The sequence below is a fragment of the Crassostrea angulata genome, chromosome 7 (assembly GCF_025612915.1).
Source record: "Crassostrea angulata isolate pt1a10 chromosome 7, ASM2561291v2, whole genome shotgun sequence".
Lineage (NCBI taxonomy): Eukaryota > Metazoa > Mollusca > Bivalvia > Ostreida > Ostreidae > Magallana > Magallana angulata.
In genome coordinates this window covers 49,781,109-49,808,060 of record NC_069117.1, presented here as the reverse complement: position 1 = coordinate 49,808,060, position 26,952 = coordinate 49,781,109, and the positions used below count along the sequence as shown (strand labels likewise).

General features: G+C 32.0%; 1 protein-coding gene and 1 pseudogene across 1 annotated transcript; both read right to left on the bottom strand.

Moving 5' to 3' along the window:
- Positions 1-1,289: 1,289 nt before the first annotated feature.
- Positions 1,290-6,062, bottom strand: LOC128191390 (uncharacterized; annotated as a pseudogene).
- Positions 6,063-12,111: 6,049 nt separating this feature from the next.
- On the bottom strand, positions 12,112-26,174 carry LOC128156253 (tyrosine-protein phosphatase Lar-like). The gene is made up of 14 exons (XM_052818309.1): positions 25,844-26,174; positions 24,194-24,463; positions 23,121-23,390; positions 21,876-22,136; positions 19,432-19,719; positions 18,849-19,139; positions 17,751-17,873; positions 15,455-15,473; positions 14,482-14,534; positions 14,109-14,142; positions 13,719-13,783; positions 13,421-13,439; positions 13,188-13,273; positions 12,112-12,355 (listed from the first exon to the last, which is right to left on the bottom strand). The coding sequence occupies exons 1-14, from the start codon at positions 26,163-26,165 to the stop codon at positions 12,288-12,290; spliced, it is 2,169 nt and encodes a 722-aa protein (XP_052674269.1). The 5' UTR covers positions 26,166-26,174; the 3' UTR covers positions 12,112-12,287.
- Between the last annotated feature and the right edge of the window lie 778 nt (positions 26,175-26,952).

Genomic DNA, 26,952 nt, shown 5'->3' with positions numbered 1-26,952 from the left:
GTGTAAAAGTGATTGTTGTGTGCCGAATGACCAGACCCCCCTTTCGTCTAAGAAATTGATTTACAGCACAATTTACAGCTTTACGTGTGGCATCAATCGTAAAATAGCTGATTTTGCATTGTGCCAGTACAATTGTGGCAACATATCTGACCAAATAATAGTCATACCTGGGACCAACACTTTACAACGTAATAAAGAGCATTTAATAGAATGAATTAGTTCAACCACGCACAAAATGCCAAGATCATTTGAACACAAGTGTACCATCAGGTAATCTGGTGGAGGATTAGACTTCAACTTATTGTCAAAAAGAGGGTCAAAGTCTTCCATCTCATTCCCCTTACTCCAAACCACAAAATGTTGATGTTCTTGTCTTGATGAGATGGTTTCCTCCCTGCCGAATACAGGCACTTTGTGCAGCCCAGTACACGATGGACGATTCCATGACCCAAATAACTTTCTTACATCCTGTAAATCTTAGTATTTGTTAATGTAGGAACAATAAAAAAGTGATCAGTAACAATAAGCTACAAGCAAACTTATATGTTACAGTATTAAAACCTAACATATGAAGCATAAGACTCTGACTTCCAGCGCTCCCATTGTTTGATAACTTGATCAGGGATGCCCCTCATTGCTGCCTCTGTTGCAGCCCCAATACGAAATGAATGAGACTTAAATTGTCCAATCTTACCCCCACAGAATTGCAATGATTTGGCAAGTATGGCTGGAAACTGATAACTTTTCAAAATGAACTAAGAATAGACCTTGACCTAAACCCTGAGCTCGAACCTTAGATAATTTACCACTGCGATAACAGGGCATGCCTATCCTCTAGTTTCTGACCAAAATAGGGTAGAGGAATGGGCTAATTGATCGGTCTTTGATTGTCTAATTGTGATTTCACATGTTTACACCCATTAGCCTCAGCAATGGCAATGTCACCAAACTGCAAAGGTCTCAAGTCCCGACTTTTGAGTGATTTTCTGGTTTATTCCCCTACTCTCAAGAATCCAAAAAACGCGAAACAGAATGCTGCCTTAAAAACAAATTTCATAACTTTTAATACAGACTTTTTCTTAAGCATGGAGCAGTGTAATCAGGATATTAAATGTTATCGGGGCTCGGGTGTCGTGTGTTGGGTTTTGTCGGGCTACCCCTTCTAACAATTTAGTGAATTGGTTATGTCTCTGAGACCATGGATTTTGTACATATATGACAAGCCGGATATATAAGTTCTAATAGATCCAAAAGCTCTCCCTTCTGCAGACATAGTAACTATAATTGAATTAAATGATATGTTCGAGAGGAGCTGGCCATGAAAGAGGTAACCCATACAAGAACTTTAAACGATTGAAACTATCAGAAGATGTTTTATATGTTTGCCATGTACTCTCTGCCATAGAAGCCCTTAAAAGTCTATTGGTCTCCTCTGTTAAAACTGTCAAATCTCTGGGGGTAGTTGTGTCGGTGTTGGGTCTGCATATGCAGCCAAAGCCCGAAAACGTGGCTACTGACAACGAGAAATAGAGTCTGCAATTGCATTGTATTTAGTGTATATGTACTTAGCCTTAAATGTATTGTTGAAATTGAGGGTATACACCACCAATTTCCAGACCAATGACCTGAATAGATTTAGATGTTTTTTTGTTTACTATATACATAACTGTCTGGTTATCAATATGAAATAATATCTTCCTGTTGGCCAAAATAGTACCTCAAACATGTAATGCAACTACAACTGGAAAGAGCTCTAATTAAGTCATGTCCTGCAGCCTACCTAATTTTACCCATTGATGCGGCCACCTTCCAAAAGCCAATTTGTTGTGAAAAAAAATACAAAGCCCCCCCCCCCCCCCCAACCTACCACCAGTGCTATCTGTAAAAAGCTGAATCGTATCATTTGAAACCCAGAGTCTACTAGGAAAGAGAGTTATACCATTGTACTGATTCAGAAAGTCTTGCCACATTTCTAGGTCTAACTTCATCCGGGAAGTTACTGTTATCTTAGATTTAGCCTGTTTTACACCAAATGTAGCATCAATTAGTCGATGTATGAAGGCCCTACCGGGTGCAACAACCTGGCATACAAAATTTAAAAGCCCTATTATAGACTGCAAATCTTGTAAGGTAAGTGTTGGTGTGAGTAAGGTGGTTTGAATTTTGGTCCTCAGTTCGTCTAGTTTGCTTGGAGGTAAGTAAGCTCATTTGCATAGCTACACTGTCCAGTTCAATATCTTAAAAAGTTAAACATGTAGTAGGCTCAACTGTCTTGTCATCAGCAATCGGAACACCAAGTCTAGCACAAATGAGGTGGAAAATGTGTAAAGTATGTTTACATATAAAGTCATTTGACCTCCCTGCAAATAAAAAAAATCGTCAAAGTAATGTATAATGTTTTGATTACTTGGATGTTAGCCAATGTAAAAATGTACTAAACTTGTTAAATAACGCACATGAGAGCTTTGAGCCAAACGGGAGGCATTTGTCAAAATAATATTTGTCACCTAACTTAATACCTAAAAGATCAAAGTCGCCCGGATTGATAGGTAATGAACGAAATGCACTCTTGAGGTCAGTTTTGGCCAACAAACTACTCTGCCCCAGTAACTGGATCATCAGCACAGCTTCATCTATGTTACAATATTTAACCTTGCAAATATCTGGGTCAATAAAATAATTAACCGAGTTAAAATCTGGGTAAGATAGGTGATGAACTGGACGAAAATCCCCGTCTTTCTTAGGTGCAAGGCCAACAGATGAAACTCTAAACGTGGTGATAGGAATTTCATCAAAAGGACCAGCCATCCTACCCAAACTAACCTCCCTATCTAACTTTTGATGCACTATTTGAGGAGCATCCCTTGCTGATTTAAAGTTTATTGCTTCATAATAAATTCTTGGTCCAGCACATTGTGATGGAAAACCAAATTTGAAACCATTATCAATTGGAGTTTGTCATTCTGAGAGGGGTATGAACCTAACTCAATACATAGCTGATTATAAACAATGGGTGTTGAACCCAGACTATACATGGTGATGTACCTGACAAACTTAGTTTTGCCTCGGGCAATTTGCTTGAGGGTGGGGTCCTCCGCAATGTTCACATTTGTGTCTAAACCTGCAGGAGCTGAATGAGCAGGACCTCCTATTTAAGGCAAAGCAGTTGCCCATGGACCGAGGTAGCTTCCTGGTATTTTGACGTGGTTTGAATCCTGCCCTAGCCCCGTAAGAGTTGGACCCCGGATAATGGGCTTGGGTTCCGATCCCCGTGGCATTGCGAAAGGGGTAACTAGGCCCATTATTACTTCCCAACGTGTCTCTGTCAGATGAGTGTGTATGTGACTATTGTAATTACCCAGGTGGGATTAGCATGACCATGACAACTCGACATCTACAACCCCCCATGATTATGTCGGATGGCGTTCCATTTTCAATTAAATTGCTCATCATATTTAGACCACCCCAGATGACCCTGCCTACTAGCTGCCAATCGGATGTTATGCATGTATTTTAGCATATCTTGGACTTTACCTTGTAGCTTTTCAAGATAAATGGACATAAAAATTGTGAATGCAGTTGTCCAGGTGTTAATGTTGTTGATATACTTGAGGTGTTGTTTTTCGATGACAAGTTGACCATTTTTAATCACGAGTTCCCCTGTATTGTGAGGGTCCGTCCGTAAGTCACGGACCTGTTTTAACAATAATTGTAAGTCAATGTCGGCCCCTGCCCATATCTTTTCGCGGATGGCTATGGAAACGTGACTTTCTATGGGGTCGCCAATGCTCATCTTAACGGCGGGTCGACTAACCTGCACCTGTTCCCCAGTAATGAGACCCCCAATACACTGATTCTTCACGAGCCTGCACTCGACTGATTAAATGCAGAATTTTGAACAGACAATACATCAGGACTAAAATTAATGGTTGTATCTGTGGCTGCGGTGCGCACACTGTGCTGCAGACTTTGGTCCGTTGGTAACTGTCCCTGAGAGCGAGACTGTCTGCTGGCGCTTTGGCGGTCCGATGACGGCAGTGGAATGACCTTTGTTGCTGAAGGGAGATGATTCAACCTGACGTTGAGCATCTCCCCTCGCTGTTTGATGCAGGAGCGCATGGTGCATCACTGGTCTCGCTCGCAGCCGATGTAGCCTCGATAATCCTTCGGCTCGGCGTTCTAATTCGTTTTGCCGTGTTTTTTCGTACGTTTTGGATGCCTTTCTTGTGCTTTAAGGAGGCATTTGACTTGATGGCGATCGATTTAGATTTTAATGATATTTTCAAACTGCCCGTCTGTCTTGTAATTCTCGTCTCAATTAGAGGGTTAGTCGTATGAAACAATGTTTTTATGCCAAAATCATAGTCTCAAGGACGTTTGAAATAAACAATGATGCGGAGTTGTCGCGCTTGCACAGGAATTGAAAGCATGTATCACAATATGGTGATAAATGCAATTATATATTACGCTTTTTGTCAGGGATACGAATAATAGATGGAACGGTCATAAATCATATTATTTAATGCGCTTCCGTGGCAAAAAACTTAGTGCTAGGATCTTTGCTGGCAGAGCTTTTTTTTTATCAAATAGGAATGATTAAACGATGATTTTTCAAAAGTACATATCAAATTGATTGTTAGTTTGCAGGTTTCATTTAATCTTACAATAATAAATCTATTAAAACGCATTATGACATTTACGTGTGTTCATATGCCATAATCAGATTTCACGTGTGTTATAGAAAATTTAAGGTCACAGATTTTCAATGCAAGCATAGGGATAAAATAAACACCGAATTCAAATATATAGTATTAGAGAAGTTCAGCACATCGTGCAACATCATTAAAAAAACTTAGAAATAAAAATCAAAGAAACAAATACGTTTCATGAAAGCAACGACAATATTCAGTCAAACAAATATCATTTCTTTCCTCTGGATCAGCTATTTGATTAGTTATTCAAAGCAATAATAAAAACCTGGATTTTATAAAACATATCAAATTTAGTACCGTATCCATAAACAGTACACTAATTGCATACGAGGCAATGACTAAAACTGTGTACCGTTAAGAAAATATGTCATCCCCAGAATATGCATTACTTAATTTAAGATATAAAAATAACATTTATGTATTCAGCTTTAACAATTTACATGTAACAACATGAAACATAAACGCACACCATAAATCTTCGCAACTTATATGATTTTGAAAAACATAAATCTGTACATAACATTATTTTAAAAAGTTAACAATTACACTTAAAAGAAAAGAATTTCTTTCATGAATATCAAATCGAGCTAAACTTGGTTATACTAATAATTTATCATATATAAAAGTCTTTAAAAGAATATCAAGTGAATTCTGCTTAATTTTTATGAAAATACGTAAATATCAACATTATCAACGCGCTTTGAAGAACAGTTTTTTAAGTGCATTGATTAATTCGTCCTAAAACTAAAACATTATTAATATTTTAATATTTTTTTTAAGTGCTTCAATTTTTCAAAATGCGTTTTCACAAAGCTTTGTTGAAAATAATAGCAATTTTTGTCCTTGAAAAAAGATATTAAGTGAAACACTTTTTACAGCTTCATAGTTATTATCTCTATGAAAAATGTTATGCTTTTTTTACTATTAAGATTTTCCTTCCATATCGATGCCATGTGCCAAGTTTGGTTGCAATTGGTCGTTAGATCCTGGAAAAGTAAAAACTATAAACTTTTACAAACTGACAGACTGACGACAAATTATATAGTAAAACTCACTACAGCTTTTAGCAAAACGGAGCTTAAACAGCGTTTTATTGCTTATTAAAATTCAGATTTTTCAAAGACAATGATTTAGAAATTTATTTCATTTATATATCAGTTTTCTTTCGCTAACACGTTTAATAAAGTTTCAGCAATTTAGAATTTCAAACGACTTTTACAATATCTTGATTTAAACTTATTTTAAACAAATTATTGTTTCCCCGATTCTTCTTTTCAAGTTTCTTTTTAAAAATGTTTTCTGAAAGATCTCAAAGTAATATTCATCTACCCCAACCCCATCTCCAATCATTATGAACTTTCTGTGACTCTTAATGATTATAGTAGTACAAGCCTTAAAAACTCAAAGCCTATAGGAGTCTTGTTATATACTTGTGTATGGAATTACCTGAGAGACAAAAATACAATATTCAGGCGATGAAGGCATATTGCTACATAAGTAAGGATAGTTGACTATAGAAAAATTGAAGTCATCGCGTTTTGTTGTTAAGTTACCATCAGTGTCCATTTCCATTAAAATAAATTAAATATGAGACAGATGATGCAGACCCTGTAACAATCTGTTGGAATTTCCATAGGTACCAATTGTGCCCCATTGTTAACAGACCTATTTTTGTATTCTTATGAAGCAGATTTTTTTCAAAAACTTTTACGTGAAAAAAATATATCACTCACTGTGGCCTTCAACTCAACATTCTGGTATATTGACGACGTATTATCAATTAACAATTGTTATTTCCATACTTATGTAGACTCGATATATCCCATTAACTTGAAATAAACGATACCACAGAGTCTGCGTAATCTGTTTCATATTTGAATATTTAACTGGAAATGGACAGTGATGGTAACCTAACAAAACGCGATGACTTCAATTTTTTCTATAGTCATCTTTCCTTACTTATGTAGCAATATACCTTCATCACCTGCAGATGTTGTTTTTTCTCAGTTAAATCGATACACAAGGGTATGCTCTTCGTATGAACAGTTTCTAAGGCGAGGCAAACTACTGACAAACAAGTTGATAAAGCAGGACTATCAACAGTCTCGTTTGAAGTCATCTTTGCGTAAGTCCTATGGTCGATACGACTTTGTCAATACAATCTTCAATTGGGTCGCATGCTGACTGACGTTTTTCGTACTAATTGTTATACCATTATTAATCATCTAACTGTCTACGGACTTTTTCGGGGTTTTTTCCCCATTACGACAAAGAGCACACGGCGGGTGTGACTTGTCAGCAGAGGGGGCCCTCTCCTCCTAGGCACCTAATCCTACCTCTATCGTTTTAGACGTCCGTGTTGCTCTGCTTTGGATTTGGATTTCGTTTTATGGATTTTTGAGATGGTTGACGGTTTATTATTGTCATTTTTTAACTTGTCAATCTAGAATTATAAATTTAATCTCCTGTTTTATTATAATACAAGGTACTATTACAGGTTTTTAGCATTACTCTTTATCTTTACTTCTCATGCTATTAAAAAAATTTATGACGACTTTATACACTATCATCATTTGTTTCCAAAATCAATGAGGTAAGTCGTAATTTTTTATTTAAGGCTTGGTCCATAAGAAGTTCAACACAACATGACCTCAAAAAAGAGGTGTATAAAAATATAAAGAGAATGAATCTTAAAAGCATTGATTGATTCCTTGCTTCAACACTTTTAACTTTCATAACTTAGATTTAAAACGCAATATTTTGATATAAAAACTTTCAGCGAAAAAACTCTTTATCCTGTTTTTTACATATATAAATTGCGTAAACTTTAACAACATTAGAACGTCCCAGAAATAAGTCATTAAGAGTTTTCAAAACAGACTAAAACACAAATTGTGGAATAAATCTTAGGTGTAAAATATTTTGTATTGACAACTCAATACTAGTAATATTGAAAACTTAATAATCCATCAATATCTGATAATGTGGATAGGCTACAGCTGTTCAGCTGTATTATATTTATATGGTTTATAAGGTATTATATACAGCGTTATTTTCAGTATAAATTTTGAGGTAGGGTCTTAAAATTTTAATTTTTTCACTTATCACGAAGTCTTGTGAAGGTTTTTTAAAGAGCTAGAGCCACGAAGCATCAAAATGTGCCTTAAAATTTTCACAAAACTTAAGTTTGAAACAATACAAATTGTAATTACTTATAATGTAGGGCACAGTATTCTGCTTCTATGCATATGAATTTTTTTCACTTCGGCCCAACCGTTTAGCACATGCGCATCATCAAACATACTATGATCGTTAAAAATAGCTGAAAATTGAAAATAGCCATCGTCCCTTGCATAAAACATTTTGCAAATGCATGTAACGGTTCACCGGAAATACATTGACCACGCGACGAATCAACACTGATCAACAGGTGGCTGATAAAGAAAAGACGTATGCATTTGCAAGAATTTTTATGCAAGGGACGATGGCTTAATATTCAATTACAGCTGTACTTATGGATTAAATAATCAAGTTTCGATGAAGACGGCTTTTGGTATACACAGAATACATTATCAGCATGTGCTCTATATAGAAGTCTAATCCTAATTGCGATGTCTTTGTTGATAATTTGTCCAATAAAATAAAAAATCACCCTAAATGTGTGTACATCGGTGACTTACTTTTGCCTATAAAATTCTCGATTGAAATCATCTTTGATTATTTTATGCGTATTAAATCTAATTAAAGTTTTTCTTGTATGGAATATAGAAAAAAATCAGATTGCCGGGCCCTTTCTTTAAAAAAAAAAACAACGATGAGTACGGAGAGATTTAAAACAGTATTTGTTTCCATTCAACACCCCCCCCCCTTCCCAACCCTCTGAAAAAAATCGATTTACGGCCGAGTTCACAACAAATCTATAGATATGATAACACGATTCTACATGCTTGCTATGAATTCGACTTTTCAAGACAATTTTACAACATTATTTATGTGCTACTGCTTGATGTTTTAAATAAAAATGTTCATTTTAACCTATCTTCGCTTCAAAATAATAAACCTACATTCTCCCTCTCCCCCCCTCTCTCTCTCTCTCTCTCTCTCTCTCTCTCTCTCTCTCTCTCTCTCTGAAATATGATCTTAATTCTCAAGACATTTACGGATAGCTTATCACTTGTAACAATTCTCAAAGGACATGAAAATCACTAGAAAAAATGAAATATAAATGAATAGACGTTATGACATTTATAAGGAATAATTAACTCCATAAGAATATTTTTAAAGAAATCGATATTCTTTTTTCATTTAATCAATGAACATTAAAACACTGCTGTAATGTCATTCCCTTGTTCCAGCAGTCAAAAAATTTACTTGTGACAGTCCGATATATTAGAGAGCTTCTTAATATCAGACCATTATCAGTGGTTACAGCACTGTTATTTTTTAATTTCGGGCTGTCTCAGGAATCAACAATGATATTCAATGGCTATATATGCCTCAAACACTTCTGTATGAAAAATATCACTGTTCTCGGCCCTATAACGGGCCTCGAAACTGTTTTATATTATTCCATACAGAACTGCTTTCGGCATACTAGTACATCCATTACATATACACAGTCGCTAAAGGGTTTTATTTTTCACTTCAACAGTTTGTGAACGGTGAGCACACAGTGAGTGCACTCTAAACGAACGGCGAGTGCACGCTGAGCCGAATTTGGATAGCGCTTATGAACGGTGAACTGAGAGCGAACGCAGAGCGCAAACGCAAGCGCAAAGTGAACGTTGAACGATATATGTACTCTATGTGAACGCAAGGTGATTATTATTCGGAGTGCCCCTGGCGGTATTGTTACATTGTGTTTCGTTGATAATCAGGAAATAATAACATTAAACGACATGTTCGTATTGTTATAAGCCTAAATATAATATTATCTGACTAAACAGTAAGATAAGTGAACACTGAACGAACGCAGTGCGTGCAAGGCGAAATCTTTGTGAACGCACGGTGGGCGATTTGTGAACGATGAGCGGGAACGGAGCGGAGCGGAATGCGCAAGTGAACGCACGGTGAGCGCACATGAACGCACGGTGAGCGCACATGAACGCACGGTGAGCCCACGGGAAACTGGGAAAATAAAACATTTCAAAGAACTGAACCCTGGCATTTAACTGCTGTAAAGCGCCAGGATTGGGTGAAAATATCGAAGCCTTGAAACAAGTAAAATAATCATGTAGAATAATGCACACAGACTGTTACAGTAATGCATCAAAATTCGAGATTACATATATCTCTATTAAATTCAATTACCGTATCTCTGTCTTATTTATATGTTTATTTTTAATAATTTGTGATTACATTGGTAGAATTCAATGATTAATACTCAGTTATACATTGCGCATCATCGGCATTACTTCATGCAGTTTCAAATTGCAGAAAAAAGAACTTTTAAGGTAATTATCCATACGTCACAAAACAACGTCTGACGTAATTCACGCGTTATTACGTTTTATCCGTGCCCGATCTAATTGAGACCTAACGTTAAAAGGTGTATTTCAAAACAAAGAAATCAAGCTGACATAGAAATTGATTCAAAACAAATATATCAAAAATCCTGACAACTGCAATCAATTAGGCCTACCGGGGTATTAATCAGCGAAATAACATGACTGGGTTCTGTCGATTGCGTTCTCGTTTTGAAAATATAACACGTTAGACCGCTTACTTTTGTCCTGCATAAACATCAATCCATTATAAGGTTGAATTTAATTCAATTCTTTGAAAATTAATTCCTGATAGTCCATAAACATCCAAAATGAAATCCTGACCAAGATCTATATTCCAGTGCATAAGGGAGATAAAAACACAAGGGGAAATAATTTGACCTATATCATCTTTATCCTTTTCGCTTAGCAAAAAAACAAGCATAGATTTATTTTCCACAAAAAAAATGTTTTTAAAATTAAAATAATGCGCTGAAGAGAAGTTATTTCATTATAAGAACATTCTTTTAAACCACTAAAAAAAAGTTTGAATAGAGGTTTTGTCTTGAAGGCATATATCAGGTAGTTAGCATTATCCACGCATGTGACTGCAATTTCTAAATACCGATCTCGATCCATAATACTTACCGATATCCAAAGAAACCATCTTTTGCGATTTAAATAATACAGATTAATCAACAGTTTGTTTAAATCATGTTTCCTATTCAACAATAATCAAAACATATTTTCTAGAGTTATGAAATAATAAAACAATGCACAGTTTTTATTTTTACGGATCTTTTTTTAATATATATATTTTAATGATTTTACCAAAAATATGCGAATTGTGATCCTGAAAAGGCCGGTCCCTAGGGTAATTTTATTTCCAATTGATTAAGGGCGTTAAGGTTTAAAGAATATCAAAATTTTAGAGAATTCTGTACGTAAATAAAATTATGAGAGCTTAAATTCTCTTTGAAAATTTATTCATTTTATCTAATTTGTAAGCAGATTTATCTATTTTTTTAATAAATAAGCAAGTGTAACATAAAAAAATTTGTTTTTAAATAATAATTCCTTTATTTTACACAGGATATAAGTCAAAATATGATTTTGTGAAAGTCAAATTTCAGGCTTAGGCTTATATTCTTTATGTATGAAAAAAGCGCCCCTTTCCGCAATCGGTTCTATTTTTAGCAACGGTCCTAGCTTTTATAATACCGATGGACCAGCCAACAGGGTAAAATTTGATAAGAACATATCCTCAGATACACGTTTGAAAAATATGAAAAAATTCTGTACGCATTTTATTTATCCAGTTGGGTATGGACCATTACCTTAAGACACCGACATATTTAAATGTACCGCCGTTATATTGACCTTCAGCACTGGTCCCTGTAATATGTTTTAAACTATATTGTAAATAAGCTTTTCATGCTATTTTCATCAATAAATTTATTTTCATAAATTAATTATAATGTCTACATGATAATTTTATTTGGTTTTTTTTTTGGTTTATTTTATTAGATTCAAGTCATACGTAGTTTTATCATTTCATAACGTTACTTAACAAACATGACGTCTGTTCTACATTTTTCATCAAAACAATGCCATATTGTAAACTCCATTTATAAAAAAGTATGGTAGATATCGAAAAAAGAAAAACAGTTATGAAAAGCTAAGATTCTACCCTATATTTTACCAAAATATGGTAGTTTTTAATGATAGGGCATTTTTTGATGCTTCGTGGCTCTAGCTCTTTATTTTTGTGGTTTATTGTGTTGGGTGGAGGGGGATTGAGAGTCTTTAGTGTACAAATCCCATACTTTCTATATGGAACAAATAAATGATCGAAATTCATACAGGTAAAATGCAATAAATGGGATAAAAATTAATTATACAAAACAATAAAAGCCTTTCAAGTTTGAACTTCGAACACTCATAAACATTTATTCGACATAAAATCACTACTGTACATTAATGTAATATTCATGTCTGTAAGTCATTAAATCATTACATGGTCAATCAGAAGACATAGACACCTTTTGCAATACTTCAAAGAATGAATCCGACAAATTCCGGTGGTTGTAGTTTACTTCATAAATGATGTGTTAGCATATTCTTCAGCTTTTTGGGTCACGGATTTGTCATCACTTGATTCTACCAAAAAACTCCAACAATTCAACAAACGTTGACACTATGATTTGAACTAAATATCAAATGGATGAATCTATATATACATTATTTATATACCTTACGAGATATATGTGCTTTAAAGGAACATAGTCACGATTTGAGCTAAAAATGCTTTATAAAGGTATTTTTAAAGTGGAACCAAGTTTGAATGATGGCTGTTATGTTATGAGCGAGATACAGTCTTCAAAATTCTTCAATTCTTTGTTTTTGTAGACAAAGATCGTGCTAATATTTTATAGTTTTATTTCATGCAGTTGACATAATATCAATATATTAATTGATAAACTAATATGCTTCTGTACAATTAATTCTAATATCTTCAAATAATAATCAATACAATCATTGTTGATACTGTAATGATACCGTTACAATGATTTCCGGTGCGAGCATTGGTGCTAGCGCAGCATATGATTAATTGAATACTTCAGGTGCATATGTAAAAAAAAACCAACAAAAAAATAGCAGGGTTTACCAAAAAGATGCAACAGCGTGAAAAAAAATTAATTCTCTTTTTTCTCTGGCTTTTAATCATTATTTATGATTTGAATGCTACTCTATAAATTTGAAAGTTTCTTAATATCAGCAACACTACGAGGTTCTTTTATTGATCAATGAAAAGAACTGCCATTCTATTCTGCATCGGTCATTAGACTTCTTTACATCGGAATAAAATTGGAACTACATCCAAACTGTTTTTAATTAGAATGGCAGATAAGTTATTGTTTTATGACACCATACATTTGTATTACAACAGCTGAAATAAATAAAACAATTGTTGTCAAATATTAAATTGCACCTTTACTTTTCAGTGGAATCATTTTCTCGATGGCCTTTCCTTCTCCATCATTATCAACACTTTTTTGCAATTTTTCATATAATTTTCTACAATCAAAATAACAAATGTATAAAACTCTTTCTTACATATATGAACTAAGCAGATAGATAGATGGATGATAGATAGATAGATAGATAGATAGATAGATAGATAGATAGATAGATAGATAGATAGATAGATAGATAGATAGATACTCGTTTTCTCGATGATTATCTGTAATATAAAAATAATTTTTAAATAGTTTTGATGCAAATGTTTACAAAGACATTATTTTAAACAGAACGATTGAAATACGAATTTTCTTTACAATTTTTCCCTAAATGAATATGGTTGAACCCTCTATGAGAAGTCATGAAATATTTTTTCATCTAGGATCAAATGAATTATTATGAAAAAGGATCATAAAAAATTATACTTTTTAAAACATCCTTTTGATTCATAAACAAGAAAAAAAATGTTTAATTTAATCTAAATAAGAACGATTTTTTATACCTTTCTTCAAAATATCCTCGTATTGACTGGCGTTTTCGTTTGGTGCTAATTCGTCATACATGTTCCTGCAAAAAACGCATCAAAAAATCTTAAATTGAAAAAAATTAAATCATAATTAATAAAATTGGACTAAACCTTTATTATTCTTTGAATAATTGCACTCGCAGTGTGGTTCTTAAAAAAATGAAATATTTATATAATTACTTATTTTTCAACAGAATACTTACTGCATACGATTGTTGTACATATCAAATGTAATAAAATGATGAATCATTTGAATTAACATATAACAATGTGACATTAATATGTTTATGTTTGTATTGAATAAATATATTCAAAAGAATAATCGTAAACAATTTAGCCATACAATAACAAATTAAGTATTCATACCAACTCACACACCTTTCAGTATGTTCCTGTTGTTCTGAAATGGAACAATTAGATTTTTTAACAATTTGTCAAAAATATCATTTAAATTTGTATTTTTTAAACATATATGCATCTATACAAAAATATATACAGAAAAATTAGCCTAAGAAGTATTTTGTATCAAATAATGGTTGTTCTTCGAAGGAATTTGACAAACATACATACTTTTGTTTTGTTTTCAGTTTTAGACAACCAATTAGATTTTTTATAAGATAGTTTCAATCCCTATTTATATTTTATATAGTTATCGAATGACTGCAGTGGAATAGATTCAGATAATTTTTTTAAAAAAAGAGAGATTAATTAAAATTATATTTTCAAATTAAGTCTTTACCTTTTATGGTTGTATAGTTCGATGTTTCTTTGTTTGGCCTAACTTTTATATCTCTAATTTAAATAGATATCACTTAATAAGATATCATATAATTACAAATGTGTACCAATAAAATATATAATTGTTTCAAAATACTTTGACATTGAGTTACGTAACTAAACAATTTGTTATTAATATCTCATACCTAGAACTTCAAAGAAATTATATATACACAATATTTCAACCTAGCAGTGTAAAGTTTACAAGCTCATATATCATGTAAGATTTTTTTGTCCAAAACAGAAGAACTTTATAAAATGAGCTGCAACTTAGATTAAAAATCAAGGAAAACTTAAACATCAAATAGAATCATTCACATAAATTATTTTTTTTTTGCACAAAAGCATATACAAAAAATTGGTTAGCTGTTTAAATGTAGTTATACGAAGTTTTCGGGTCGACAAACTGTAGAGCTACAAGTCCACTCATACAAAACTGCATATTTATTGCACACAAAACGTTGCGCACGGATTTAGACTTATTATAACCTAATTTTAATTGGAATATATTCTGTAAACATTTTCATACTAAAAACCTGAGACATTTTACAATAATTGGCATTACTATACTTGCCTCTGAATAATGTTAACCATCCTCACCAGTTCCGTAAAAATTGTCGGGTTTGTTGACATGGAAAAACGGCGACTCTTGATCCCGACTTATTTTAACATGCTTCACTTTTCGAAGTCGTTTGGGTAGTTTAGAGAAAACGTTTATGGCAATTTAAGTGGTGAATCTGTAGCAAAATGGCTCATCAATTTATGGTTAGAAATATTACATAAAACATTCCTAATTTAGTTTTAATAAGGCTAACCCGTGAGCAATATATCTATACAGTTTGTTTGTATGGGTGGAACTTTACAGTCCGTCAACCCAAATAGAGCTACAATTCTGCAGTTAAGATTTAGGAAGAGATGGTATTAAAAAAACTTACATATTTCTTTTTTCCAACGCTACAATGAATCAATATAAACATTTTCTTTTAAAGGTTAAGGTTGCTGGACACACCAATATATTATTTTATTTTTTATTAAATGAGATTTCACCAACAATAATTATTTTATAATTTTTGTATTTTTTAATAGAAACCGGAAAACTCGTTTTTACTTCATACAATATATTTTAGAACTAAAGATTTGCTCTCGGTGCATTATACAATAATCTATAAAATAAACTCTATTACATTTTTGATAAAACAAATATTGATGAAAATGAAAAAGATTAATTGAGGCTATTTATTAAACCAATGGATAAAGTATACAAATGAACTGTCAATCGCATTACACTATTGCTATAAAATCATATTTTAAGAAAAAAAACTGAAACGAAATTGTGAAATTCAAGAAATAAATGTCAATCTAAATTTGAGCCGAACCCGATTGTAATTAAGGTTTCACAAAACACCAATATTTTATTTGATGTTTTAATAAAGAATCTTTTTTCAAATATGATTTCACGAAATAGAGACCGATAGTGGCTTTAAGTTATTGTGTTTGATTTTTTTTGTATATATTTAGTTAGATTTGGAAAAAAAAATGTTTTGACTGCAACCAAAAAATTTTGAAATCAAAACGAAAATGCAAAACCTTTAAAAAATTGAACCACTTCTGATTAAAAAAACAAAAACTGACACCAATCAAAATCTTTTTAAAATTGAAATTTTTGACGAGTTTCCGGATTTAAGTAATTTTTTTTATCCATATATTATAGTTCCATACAATATATTAAAAAACAAACAAGAGGCCAGTAGGCGTTAACGGTCACCTGAGTAGCATATAACCCATTCACAAACTTGTCGAGGAGTCTCATGTATGCATATAAGTAGGTTTCAAATTATAAATTTGTAATGACGACCACCTCTCTGCCTGAAATCTTTCAAAAAGAAATGTAAAACCTATAAATTTGGCGAAAAACTTAAAGCTCTGGTCTACAAAATCATGAATTCAATTTTTCTTTCAGGTGTATGGGAATTAAGAAGATAATTTTTAAACATTATATGCATTAACACCGATGCTTTCATTTTGACTCTACCCTAGAGTCAAAACCCATACTCCAGGGGACATGAAATTTACAATTTTAGTAGAGGACTTCGTGGTAAAAATAATTTTAAGTCAGTTTTTCATACAGACGTGTAGAGAAGAAGATTTTTAAAAAATATACGCGTCAACACTATATTGCAATATTGCCCCCCCCCCCATATCCTGACCCCTGACCCAAGGGCCATGAATTTCACAATTTTTGGTAGAGGAGTTAGTGGACATTATAACCAGGTAAACAGTTTTTTGCCCACATGTGTGGGAGTAGACAAGAGGATTTTCTAAGATTTAGTACATTTTAACTATAAGGCCATATTGGCCACACCCTATAGCCTGAACCCCTGACACAGGGGTCATGAATTTCACAATTTTTGTAGAGGGCCTCATGGACATCATAATCATGCGTTTAGTTTTAAACAATATAAATGGGAGTAGAGAAGAAGATTTTCTAAGATTTAAAACATTTTAACTATATGGCCATATTGGCCCACCCTAGAACCAAAACCCCAGACCCGGGGGCCATGAATTTCACAATTTTGGTAGAGGGCTTCATGGACATCACAACTATGCAATCAGTTTTTCCTAACGTGTGGGGGTAGAGAAGAAGATTTTTGAAAATTTGGCTTTTTCATATTCGGCCTTACCTGTGGCGCACCGGGATGGTAGAGCCATGAATTTCACAATTTATATTTCTCTTACCATAGAGATGCCTCACACCAAAAATGGTAACAATCAACCTTGTAGTGTTTTAGAAGGAGTTAGAAATGTAAAATTGTTGACGCACGACGGACGACGCACGACGACGGACGAAAACAGATAGCAATAGGTCACCTGAGTTTTCTCAGGTTACCTAATAAAAACAATGTTGTGAAATCTTATTTTGACGTTTAATAATTTTTACGAGCTTTGATAACTTATTTCTAGGTATCTGGTCGAACTGAGCTTTACTACTGATCGTTTTACAAATCAAGCAGCGATTCAATAGTCTTTGGACAGTGAATTTCTAAGTGATTTTAGTGTTATGTGTTTCAAAATATAATTGATATGATTTTTCATAAATATGCTGTTGGAGAATTGTATCAAATTAGCCTTAATTGTGGATGTGAAAAAAAATAAATTTTGTCAAGTCAGCATAAGTCCGGTATAACCGTCCGTGGACAACTTGATTTGTGGTAAAGAATATAAATATATTACCTATTTTAAAGATACATGTGTATCGTCTGTGAACAAAAAACACAACAATCAGTATAATCGTAACCAACACCAGCGACCCTCCAACACTTCCAGCAACTAACGCTGTCAAAGAGCTTGCTGTTTCTGTAAAAAAGCATTCATGATTCTATTAATTACTTCTCATAGTAAAATAAAGCGGGGTATTTTTTCCATAAAATCAACGCACCGCATTCAATTATGAAAGTTAAAACACCTGATCACACAAATAGATTACAAACATGAAATATCGTTTGGCAATACCAATAACCATTATTTATCTTCTTTTTCTTTTTTGTTTTAGTGGGGGGTTTTTGGAGGTGGTGTTTTGTTTAATTTGGGTTTTTTTATCATTTAAACTGTTGTATCAATTATGTTACAATGTTGAAAACACGACATTAACTGAATTTAATATTAATATTTGAATGTTCTATCTGAAAAAGTAAAGAAAATATGAATGCATAATCTTTATGAATTCTCATAATTTTCAAGCATTAATACTATCGGTCCCAAAAGGGCGAACGATCGTATGATATCAAAATTTGAAGTAGCTCTGCATGTCTGTAGAGCTAACTAACTCGTTTACCAGGCTTCTCTATCAATTCAAGGCTGTGCTCTTACAGAAAGCTCATGAAGTCTAATTTTGAACATGTAAATGTAAAAACAATTAAAACGTTGAATATATGAATACAGTACATCTAATTGATGGGTCTTATGCATTCGAAACACATTTTCAAAAACAAAAATAAATATATAAATATAAATAAAAAAATATAGATTGGCAATGCGTGCTGAGTATGGGTTTGTATTAAGATTTTTAAAGCGAAATATGATTAACGTTTGTGATATTTTTAGAATTATACTTGATTTATGTAAATTTCCTTTTAATACTTATTCTTTTTCTGGTTATCTTTCAACCTTTTAGTGTCGATTGGATAAATAGATAAACATTATGAGAAATAAATGAATATTACTTAGAAAGTAATGTGTTGCATGATTCATTCTAGCTATTTGAAAACTGAAAATTCTTACGTATAAGAATTCAATTTACACAAGATCAGTTGACTAATAATTCAATATAACCTTTTACGGTGGTGCAGCTGATGGCTTTTGAGGAACTAGATCCATGACTGTTCTTTGCCGACACAGAAAACCAGTACGTCACCGACGGTTGAAGATTGCTAACGTAAGTAACATGAATTTCATTTTCACCCTTGTCGTTTAGACCATTGTAGAGATTAGTTCCATCATGGCCACTCAGAGTAATCACAGTAAAATTCTGAGTGTCTCCACCATTGAATGACGATATCCATTGAACTATGGCTTCTGTTACTTTACATGTTACTTTTATATTTCTGGGAAGGTCTGGTTTTCCTTTATATACCCAAGAAACCAGTAATGCCATGGTAATATGGTATGAAATACATATAAGTATGCTTTAAAGATGCTTCTTGCACATGAATAAGACACTGTTTGAATTTCTCAAAACACTAAAGACTTTTAAAAATGTCAATTACTGTTACCAGACTGAACTTGTTCCACATTCAAAACAATTTTAATTAATATCCATTTAGCTAATTTAGTTAAACTAGAATAATATGTCCAAAACAAGATCAGTTCACTATTTAAAATTGAATAAAGGTAAATTACATGTTTCTATACTTACTTTGCTTAATTACATTCACAATTACGGTTCTTTCTCCAAACATGTTGCTCGCTCTTAAATAAAAAACCCCAAAACTACTTTTCTCAACAACATGTTGTCTAATTCGAACTGTGAAGTTATTCACTTTATTCTCTGTGATAGTGGTTATCATCTGATCGTTCCTTGTTCCGTTTTCATACTGTAGCTCGTATTGAGGCTCTGGATATGCAATTATTGTGGTTGAAAACTCAATGCCGGTGGTGCAAGTAACTGCAAGTGTTATATTTGTGATATCCGGCGTTGGTTTACCTATGAAAAAGCAAAATATATGATCATACTTTCAACTCTTCATTGTGACTCCACTTTGGTCAAAAATTTAGAAAAATATTTATTTATACAAAGATGCAGGGATTATTTCCCGATTTAAATGGAAAAATTCAATAATGATTGATAAATAATATGTATAGCAAAGGTAGCTCACAATTTCATTATTCACTACATTTCTGTTATACGTAATTTATCAATATGTATCATTTTTTGAGTATGTATCATATATGTTTTTGTTTTTTTTAAATAACGATGAAGATTTGGAATACCGTTAGAAAATATCAGTGTACAACATTAAAATTAAAACATTGAAGCAAAATCACTTCATGTAGATTCGAGTGTTTTCCTCAACATACCGTTCACAATTACATGTACTATGCATGTTTACATGTATGCGAGCTTGTTATTCGATTACTAAATTGCGAGTAAAGTTAATATTGTAATAATTTCTATAGTTAGTATCATTGTGAGCTCTTATATCGGTTAATGAACTGTAAATAAATTTATAATATAGTTTAAACACATGTGGGAAAGCACAGTCTTCAGAACAATTATGTAATCATAAATTTGATTTTTTATTCCGACTCATGCAATCAACAAAGTTCAAATATTAGGGTTTGTAAGAAAAAATCTACACATGTCTTTGTCTTTTTAATGTAGCATGAACATTTAATAGGGTTATGTTTTCTTTGTGTAAAATTGTCAAATTCATTACCAAGTTCATTTTTTTTTTAACAATAAAGTATGATAATCCTAAATGGTAATAGGGATAACTTCAATCTTGCAATTTCAAACATGTGATACAAATTAGAATAAAAAGATGAAAATCTCACAACTCGTTGTATCAAAGTCGTATAATATCATATATTCATTGTTCAAATAAACGAGCAAACAATTGGATATTGGCAAAGTAGTAAAAGAGGGCATGTCTCGGACATATGCAGTAAATACGTTTACACCCAGCCGTATAATAAATATTGCACATTACAGTTAACAAAAAAGATTAAGTACTTATCGTTATTTTTGTTTTCTTCCATTTGTTTTTAAACATATCCTTGAACACACATTCTTTTTTAAGATGCATGTAACGCATACCACGCTATAATGTCTTTATTCAACTTGTGTATAATAACACAAGGGAAACAAACAACTATTTAAAACACAATAACCGATATCGTCTTACTCGCAAAGGTAAAAAAAAAGAGAGTTGCTGGGCAGTGAATGGGAATAAAATCCGAGTTCGAATAAAAAACATTGACGGCTTTAGCTGATTAGAAAGTAAAATCTTCAAGAGAGTACTTAATTATGATTTAATTTCATGACATTTTCAAACGCAAGTTTTATTTGTGTTAGTTGCTTATTTTTTACACGATCTATTTCATTACTTTCAATTATTTATCTACTACGTTGCACGTAAAACCCTTATGTACATGTATGTCTACATATCCATGATATAAAATTTTACAATAGATATTTACTTAAGTTTAGGTTGAATAAGAATACATTATTGTTGATACTGTAATGCATCATGAACTGCAAATTTCATGTCAGAAATTTGCAGTTTAAAATTATAATTTACTCTTTAAAAACAAAAATATATAACTATTGATAAAGTTCTATCAGTTTTTTAAGAACAAAATCTATTTAGAGACCTGTTTACATTAATAATGTCCTATACATAAATTGGTTCGCTACATATTCCTCAGTGGATGATTTTTTCTTGTAATAGAATTTAATAATTCATTTAAATCTTTTTAAAACAAAGATTGAAGTACCATTCTGTATTATTTTTAAAGCACCTTTTTGCAAAGTTATATTTTAAAAATACAGCTCATATTGCATAGGTGTCGTTTTAGTTAATATTATATTTAATTTATTGAATTTTGACATTGTTAAACTGTATATATAATCCCTGCATTATATCACTGTGCCTGCAAACATTGAATATGATATCGTTAACATAATTATTACAATATATTAGATGTTCTAACATTTGCTATTTTTCATTATATATATATATATATATATATATATATATATATATATATATATATATATATATATATATATATATATATATATATATAACCCAAAAATTAGTCAAGTAGTCAAGGGTTTTAAGCTAATAAGGATCTTACAGTTTACAATTAGTTCCACCCTTTCTGTCACTGTATTCCCGATTCCATTACTGGCCACAAGGGTATAGTTCTTGGTATCTTTACACGTGGTGTTTTCGATGGTGTATGAAGCAGTTTTCACTGATGTCTGGGTTTTCAAAAGTTGTGTTCCATTATACCAAGACGCATCTGACAAAAGATTACTTACTATATATCGAGTTATTGTGAATTTCTCACTCTCATTTACTACTTGTAGTGATTTCCTCTCTATTGTGGGTTGGTCTAGAAATAAAATAACCAATAACAATAGCAACTTTTAAGCTTGATAAGATTATATTCTTTGACCAGCATGCCTACAATGTAAACTGTGAAAGGATTGTCTTTGATATGTATATATCTACACAAGCATAAGGATTTAATTTTGAGAATTAAGGATTGTCATTTTTTTTCTGTGAAATGGTTAATTTTTTATTTGTTATAATTTCAAGAAATAATTTGTATTGGATATTGGTATAATTAGATGGTAAAGTAGTATTTAATCTTTAATTTTGCGAAAGAGCGACAAAAATGTCTCCTTAATTCAATGTGCATATGCAAAACCAGATACAGTCTTATTTTCAATTACTGAAATGTGTTATATAAACGCCCAAGCTGCAGTAAGATAAGGCAGTCCACAATACAGGGTGTGGTTAACACAGGTATAAAAAAAGGGTTGTTTCACTCTGTAAAAAGCTCACTTTCCCTTACAATAAGATGAAAGGTTAAGTCTATTTTGGATAATCGTTTTCATATAATGTTGATTGATTTTTTTTATACAAAAAGTACAAAAAACTAACAGTAAAAGATATATTGCAAAACTTTTATCTAAGATTTGGAATCTCTTTCACACATTCCCTAAAGTTTAAATCATATGGTCGACTCATGTTTAAGAATGTGTTAACGGCTATTTATTATTTTAACTATCAGCTTAAAATAAGAAAAGATGTTCATTTAATAAACTAATCGAAATATTTGATATATAAAATGCCATTTTGATTAAAAGGTGACCAAACTAGATTATTAAACAATTAGCTTTCTTCGTAAGTCTATTAGATACTAGTTAGCTCAAACACATCATCATTGTGAAGTCTTTTTACCACCTTTAGAAATGAAATAAAAAATGACGAGCTCGCGCCCATGCTTCCACATTACTTAAAAATAAAGTGTTATGATGTTTCCTATCTTTAAGCAGCCTTGGCGTTCCAAAATGATAAAAAAAAATCTCACAAAGAACATTGACGTCCATGGACTGATTGTGTGTTCCCTTCTCCCCAATACTGTAGTTGTTCTCTGCTGTACATCTGTAGGTTCCAGAACTGATTCGCTGTATGTTAGGTATATGTAGAGTGGACCCGTTCTGTCTAAACTCTGGGTTGTCTTCCTTGGTCCAATAGAAAGTTGTAGAGTTAGGGTTTCCAGAGATGGCCTGACAGGTGACTAATAAGGCTCTTCCTTCTACTATATCTTGTTGAGATAGTGTCTTTATTGTTGGTGGGTCTGTATACAAAACATGTAACGAGATCAATGGATATTTCAAAATATATTAATTACAATATCAAGACTTTTCAATTTCGTGCATGTTAGTTAATAGTAAAACAATGCAATTTCTAATGAATGGTATTTAAGACATATTTGTTTTGTTCAATTGATTGGCAAGTATAATATCCATAATTCAATCTAATTAGCTATTTCTATACACATAACAAAACCTATTTAAGCATTGAATCATTATTTTTTGAAAGATATAGTCTCATAACTGCAGCTGTGCGTGCATACAAACTGAGTAACGCGCGCTAGCGCGTTATGAAAATTTGTATGCACACACCGCTGCAGTTATGAGACTTTATCTTTAAAAAAATAATGATTTCATGCTTATATTTACATTTTTTAACTTCTTGCCTTGTCTGCAAAGGTAATTTATAGGTCAAAATTTCTGTTTTATCCTAAGGGACCGAAAGTTCAAATTAATGGAAGAGCCACTGGAACAGCCGAAAGCGTGAACTTTGATTCTCGCTTGTGACGTTGCATTTTACAGCGTTCAACGTTTGTGACGTCATAATACAACTCGTCATTTTAACCTTTGAGTACCTTATGTGTGTTACGGTCTTATAACTGCAGTACTTTTCACACACTTTACATGCAAAAAATATTTGGAATGTAAATATGTAATATTATAGAAACTTATCACAGAAGAACACAAACCAACCTGATGCACCTAGAAAAACTTCTCATAAAACCTATGAAATACAAACACAAATTATTTCATAATTTTGTTTTGAACCTCATAATCAGTGACCTACAAAGAACATTGACGTCCATGGACTGACTGTCTGTTCCCTTCTCTTCATTATTGTAGTTGTTCTCTGCTATACATCTGTAGGTACCAGAACTAGTTCGCTGTATGTTAGGTAGATGTAGAGTGGAACCATTATGTCTGAATCCTGGGTTGTCTAACTTGGTCCAGTAAAATGTTGTCGAGCTAGGATTTCCAGGGGTGGCCTTACAGGTGATAGACAAGTTTCTTTCTTCTAATATGTCTTGCTGAGATAGCATATGCACTGTGGGTGGGCCTGTTATTAAAACAGTCAATGGATAGTGCGTTATTATGAAACATTTTCCTTTTAACGTGAACATTAAATTGATTGTCTTTCTTTCGACACAATGGTATCTATTCTTCCTATGAAAATTGGACATTTTAATTGAAATGAATGTTCGTTGTTCATTAACAGTACATGTATTTTCTAAAATGATAATTTAATGATTTATTTTAATTTCATAATTCATATTTGTTGAAGTTTCAGGCAGAAATATCAGGATAGACGATTTCTGAAATATTATATTGTTTTATGTTTTCCAATCTACAAAAAAAAGATGTAGGTCAAGTGTTTTACCTATGCACAGGATAGTGCGTGCGCACGAAATTAGAAGTTTCGTGCAATAGAAAACAAGTCATCAGCAAATAATAACCTTAGCTAGTATAGTTAGAAACAAACGTTTCTTTATAAATATACCTTCGTATGCATGTACATTTTTGCATTACTGTAAAAAAAAATATATCATATTGTATTTGATATTCACCATGAATATATATTTTTAATGTTTTCGTGTTTCTTTAAGAAAACAAAATTATAATAAGTATCAGCAAGCATTGCCAAGAATACGCGCATTTGCATATTTGTGTCCTTACCTTATACCTTATTATTACATACTGCTTAAAAATTACTTTTAAAACAACGTTACAGTAGACGAAACCCTAGAAAAAGAGCTCGTAAAACTAAACTGATTTGTTTATGAATGAAAAATTACCAATTGTTCCGAAGTACCCTCACTCAAGCAGAAAAAATAAACCAATTTTAACTATGATATGAAATGGTACATAAATCGATTACTTAATTTAGATTTTATTTTCTATCAATTCATATAACAAGACACAATTGATATATTTTAATCTATGTACTATAATCAATTTATTTTGATTCCTACAAAAACATCGACTTATGATTATCATTAAACATAAGTTAATGGTGTCATATTGATTCGTTTTACTTTTTCATTGATCACTCTTAATCATCAGAACAAGGAGTTAAAAATCAAAACATATTTACATTGGTTATTTATATGTTTATATTACAATCCATTTATTATTCATAACATGTCTGTCATTTGAGGAGTTTGTGTTATGTGATATTTTTCACACGATTTAATCATTGTAACATAAAATAACTCGCAAAGTCACGAGTCACAAAGTTATGTAGAATCAAAACACCCTTCCAAGATAACCTTATCAAACTTCATCACGACTTAAACCCTTGACGGAACGAAGAATACACGATCTTTTATTTATATTCTTTTAAAAATTCAGCATTATCTAAATAAATAATTGTAATCTCGTTTGTACATATAGATATATACGTATTGATGATGATGTATATAAATAAAGTTTATCTTACTTGCTATTTTGATGATGATGTCAGAACTTCTGTAACTAGAATTAACGGCATATTCACATCTCCACAACGATCCCTGTTCATATTCTGACATGTTTTCTGCTGGTATAGTCAGAGTGTACACATTATCTGACAGGCATCGGTATGTGTATCTAGGGTTTGCACTCTGATTAACACAGTCATTATTGAGATATCCGATGAAAACACATAAAATATTGTTTCTGTAGAACTTAACACCTTTGACAGTTTGTTCAGGGGGTACAAACATGCTACAAGTCCATGTATAAGCTTGTCTCAAGGAAGCAAACACTGAGGATCTCGTCATGTTGAATTGTTGACCTGAGTTAAAAAAAAATATAGTTTGTTCAAAACAAACTGTTATACCGGTATTTCAAATCTCTTTTTAATAAATTTTAAGGGTGTTGTTTACTCAGGGTTTGAGTTCTCAAATTCCGATTGTTATAAAGTTCAATGTAATGAGTAAAATTTGTTCTAAACACAAAAAGTATTTATGAAATGAATTATTATTGACAAAACATTCCATATTTTTACTTTATTATGGAATTAGGCTCAAACAAAAATTGACTTTTAGCCAAACAGAGAAAATTCGGACTAAATTTTGCAGATTTTGTTTTCTGCTAAATTTTTATTGGCAATAGTCTATTATTAAAAGTTAGGATTTTATATTTAAGTCTATGTAATTTTGCATATTTTCCGTTGGATTTACCTCACTTATTCATTAAAATAATCTTATGGCACGAATTATAAAAATATTGAAAAATGCTTAAAAACGATAAAAGACACCAACATTTTGATCATTGACCTCATATAAATTTTATGACAACAGAATAAGGTCAATATAAGTAGTTTTATACCATAAATGTTTTTGTATTATCATCATTCAATTTTTTGTAAAATTGGATCAAAAATGGAAAGGGATTTGACAACTGATAGAGGAAATTCGGACTGGATTATATCTTAAAATTGTTGCTGAAATCTTAATGCTGTGTACTTATTTAGTGCCACTACCATTCATAAACTGTATCTTATTTTTTAAAGTGTTTAATTATTTGTATTATTTTTATAATTAAGAAAATCTCAATCGTAGAGTA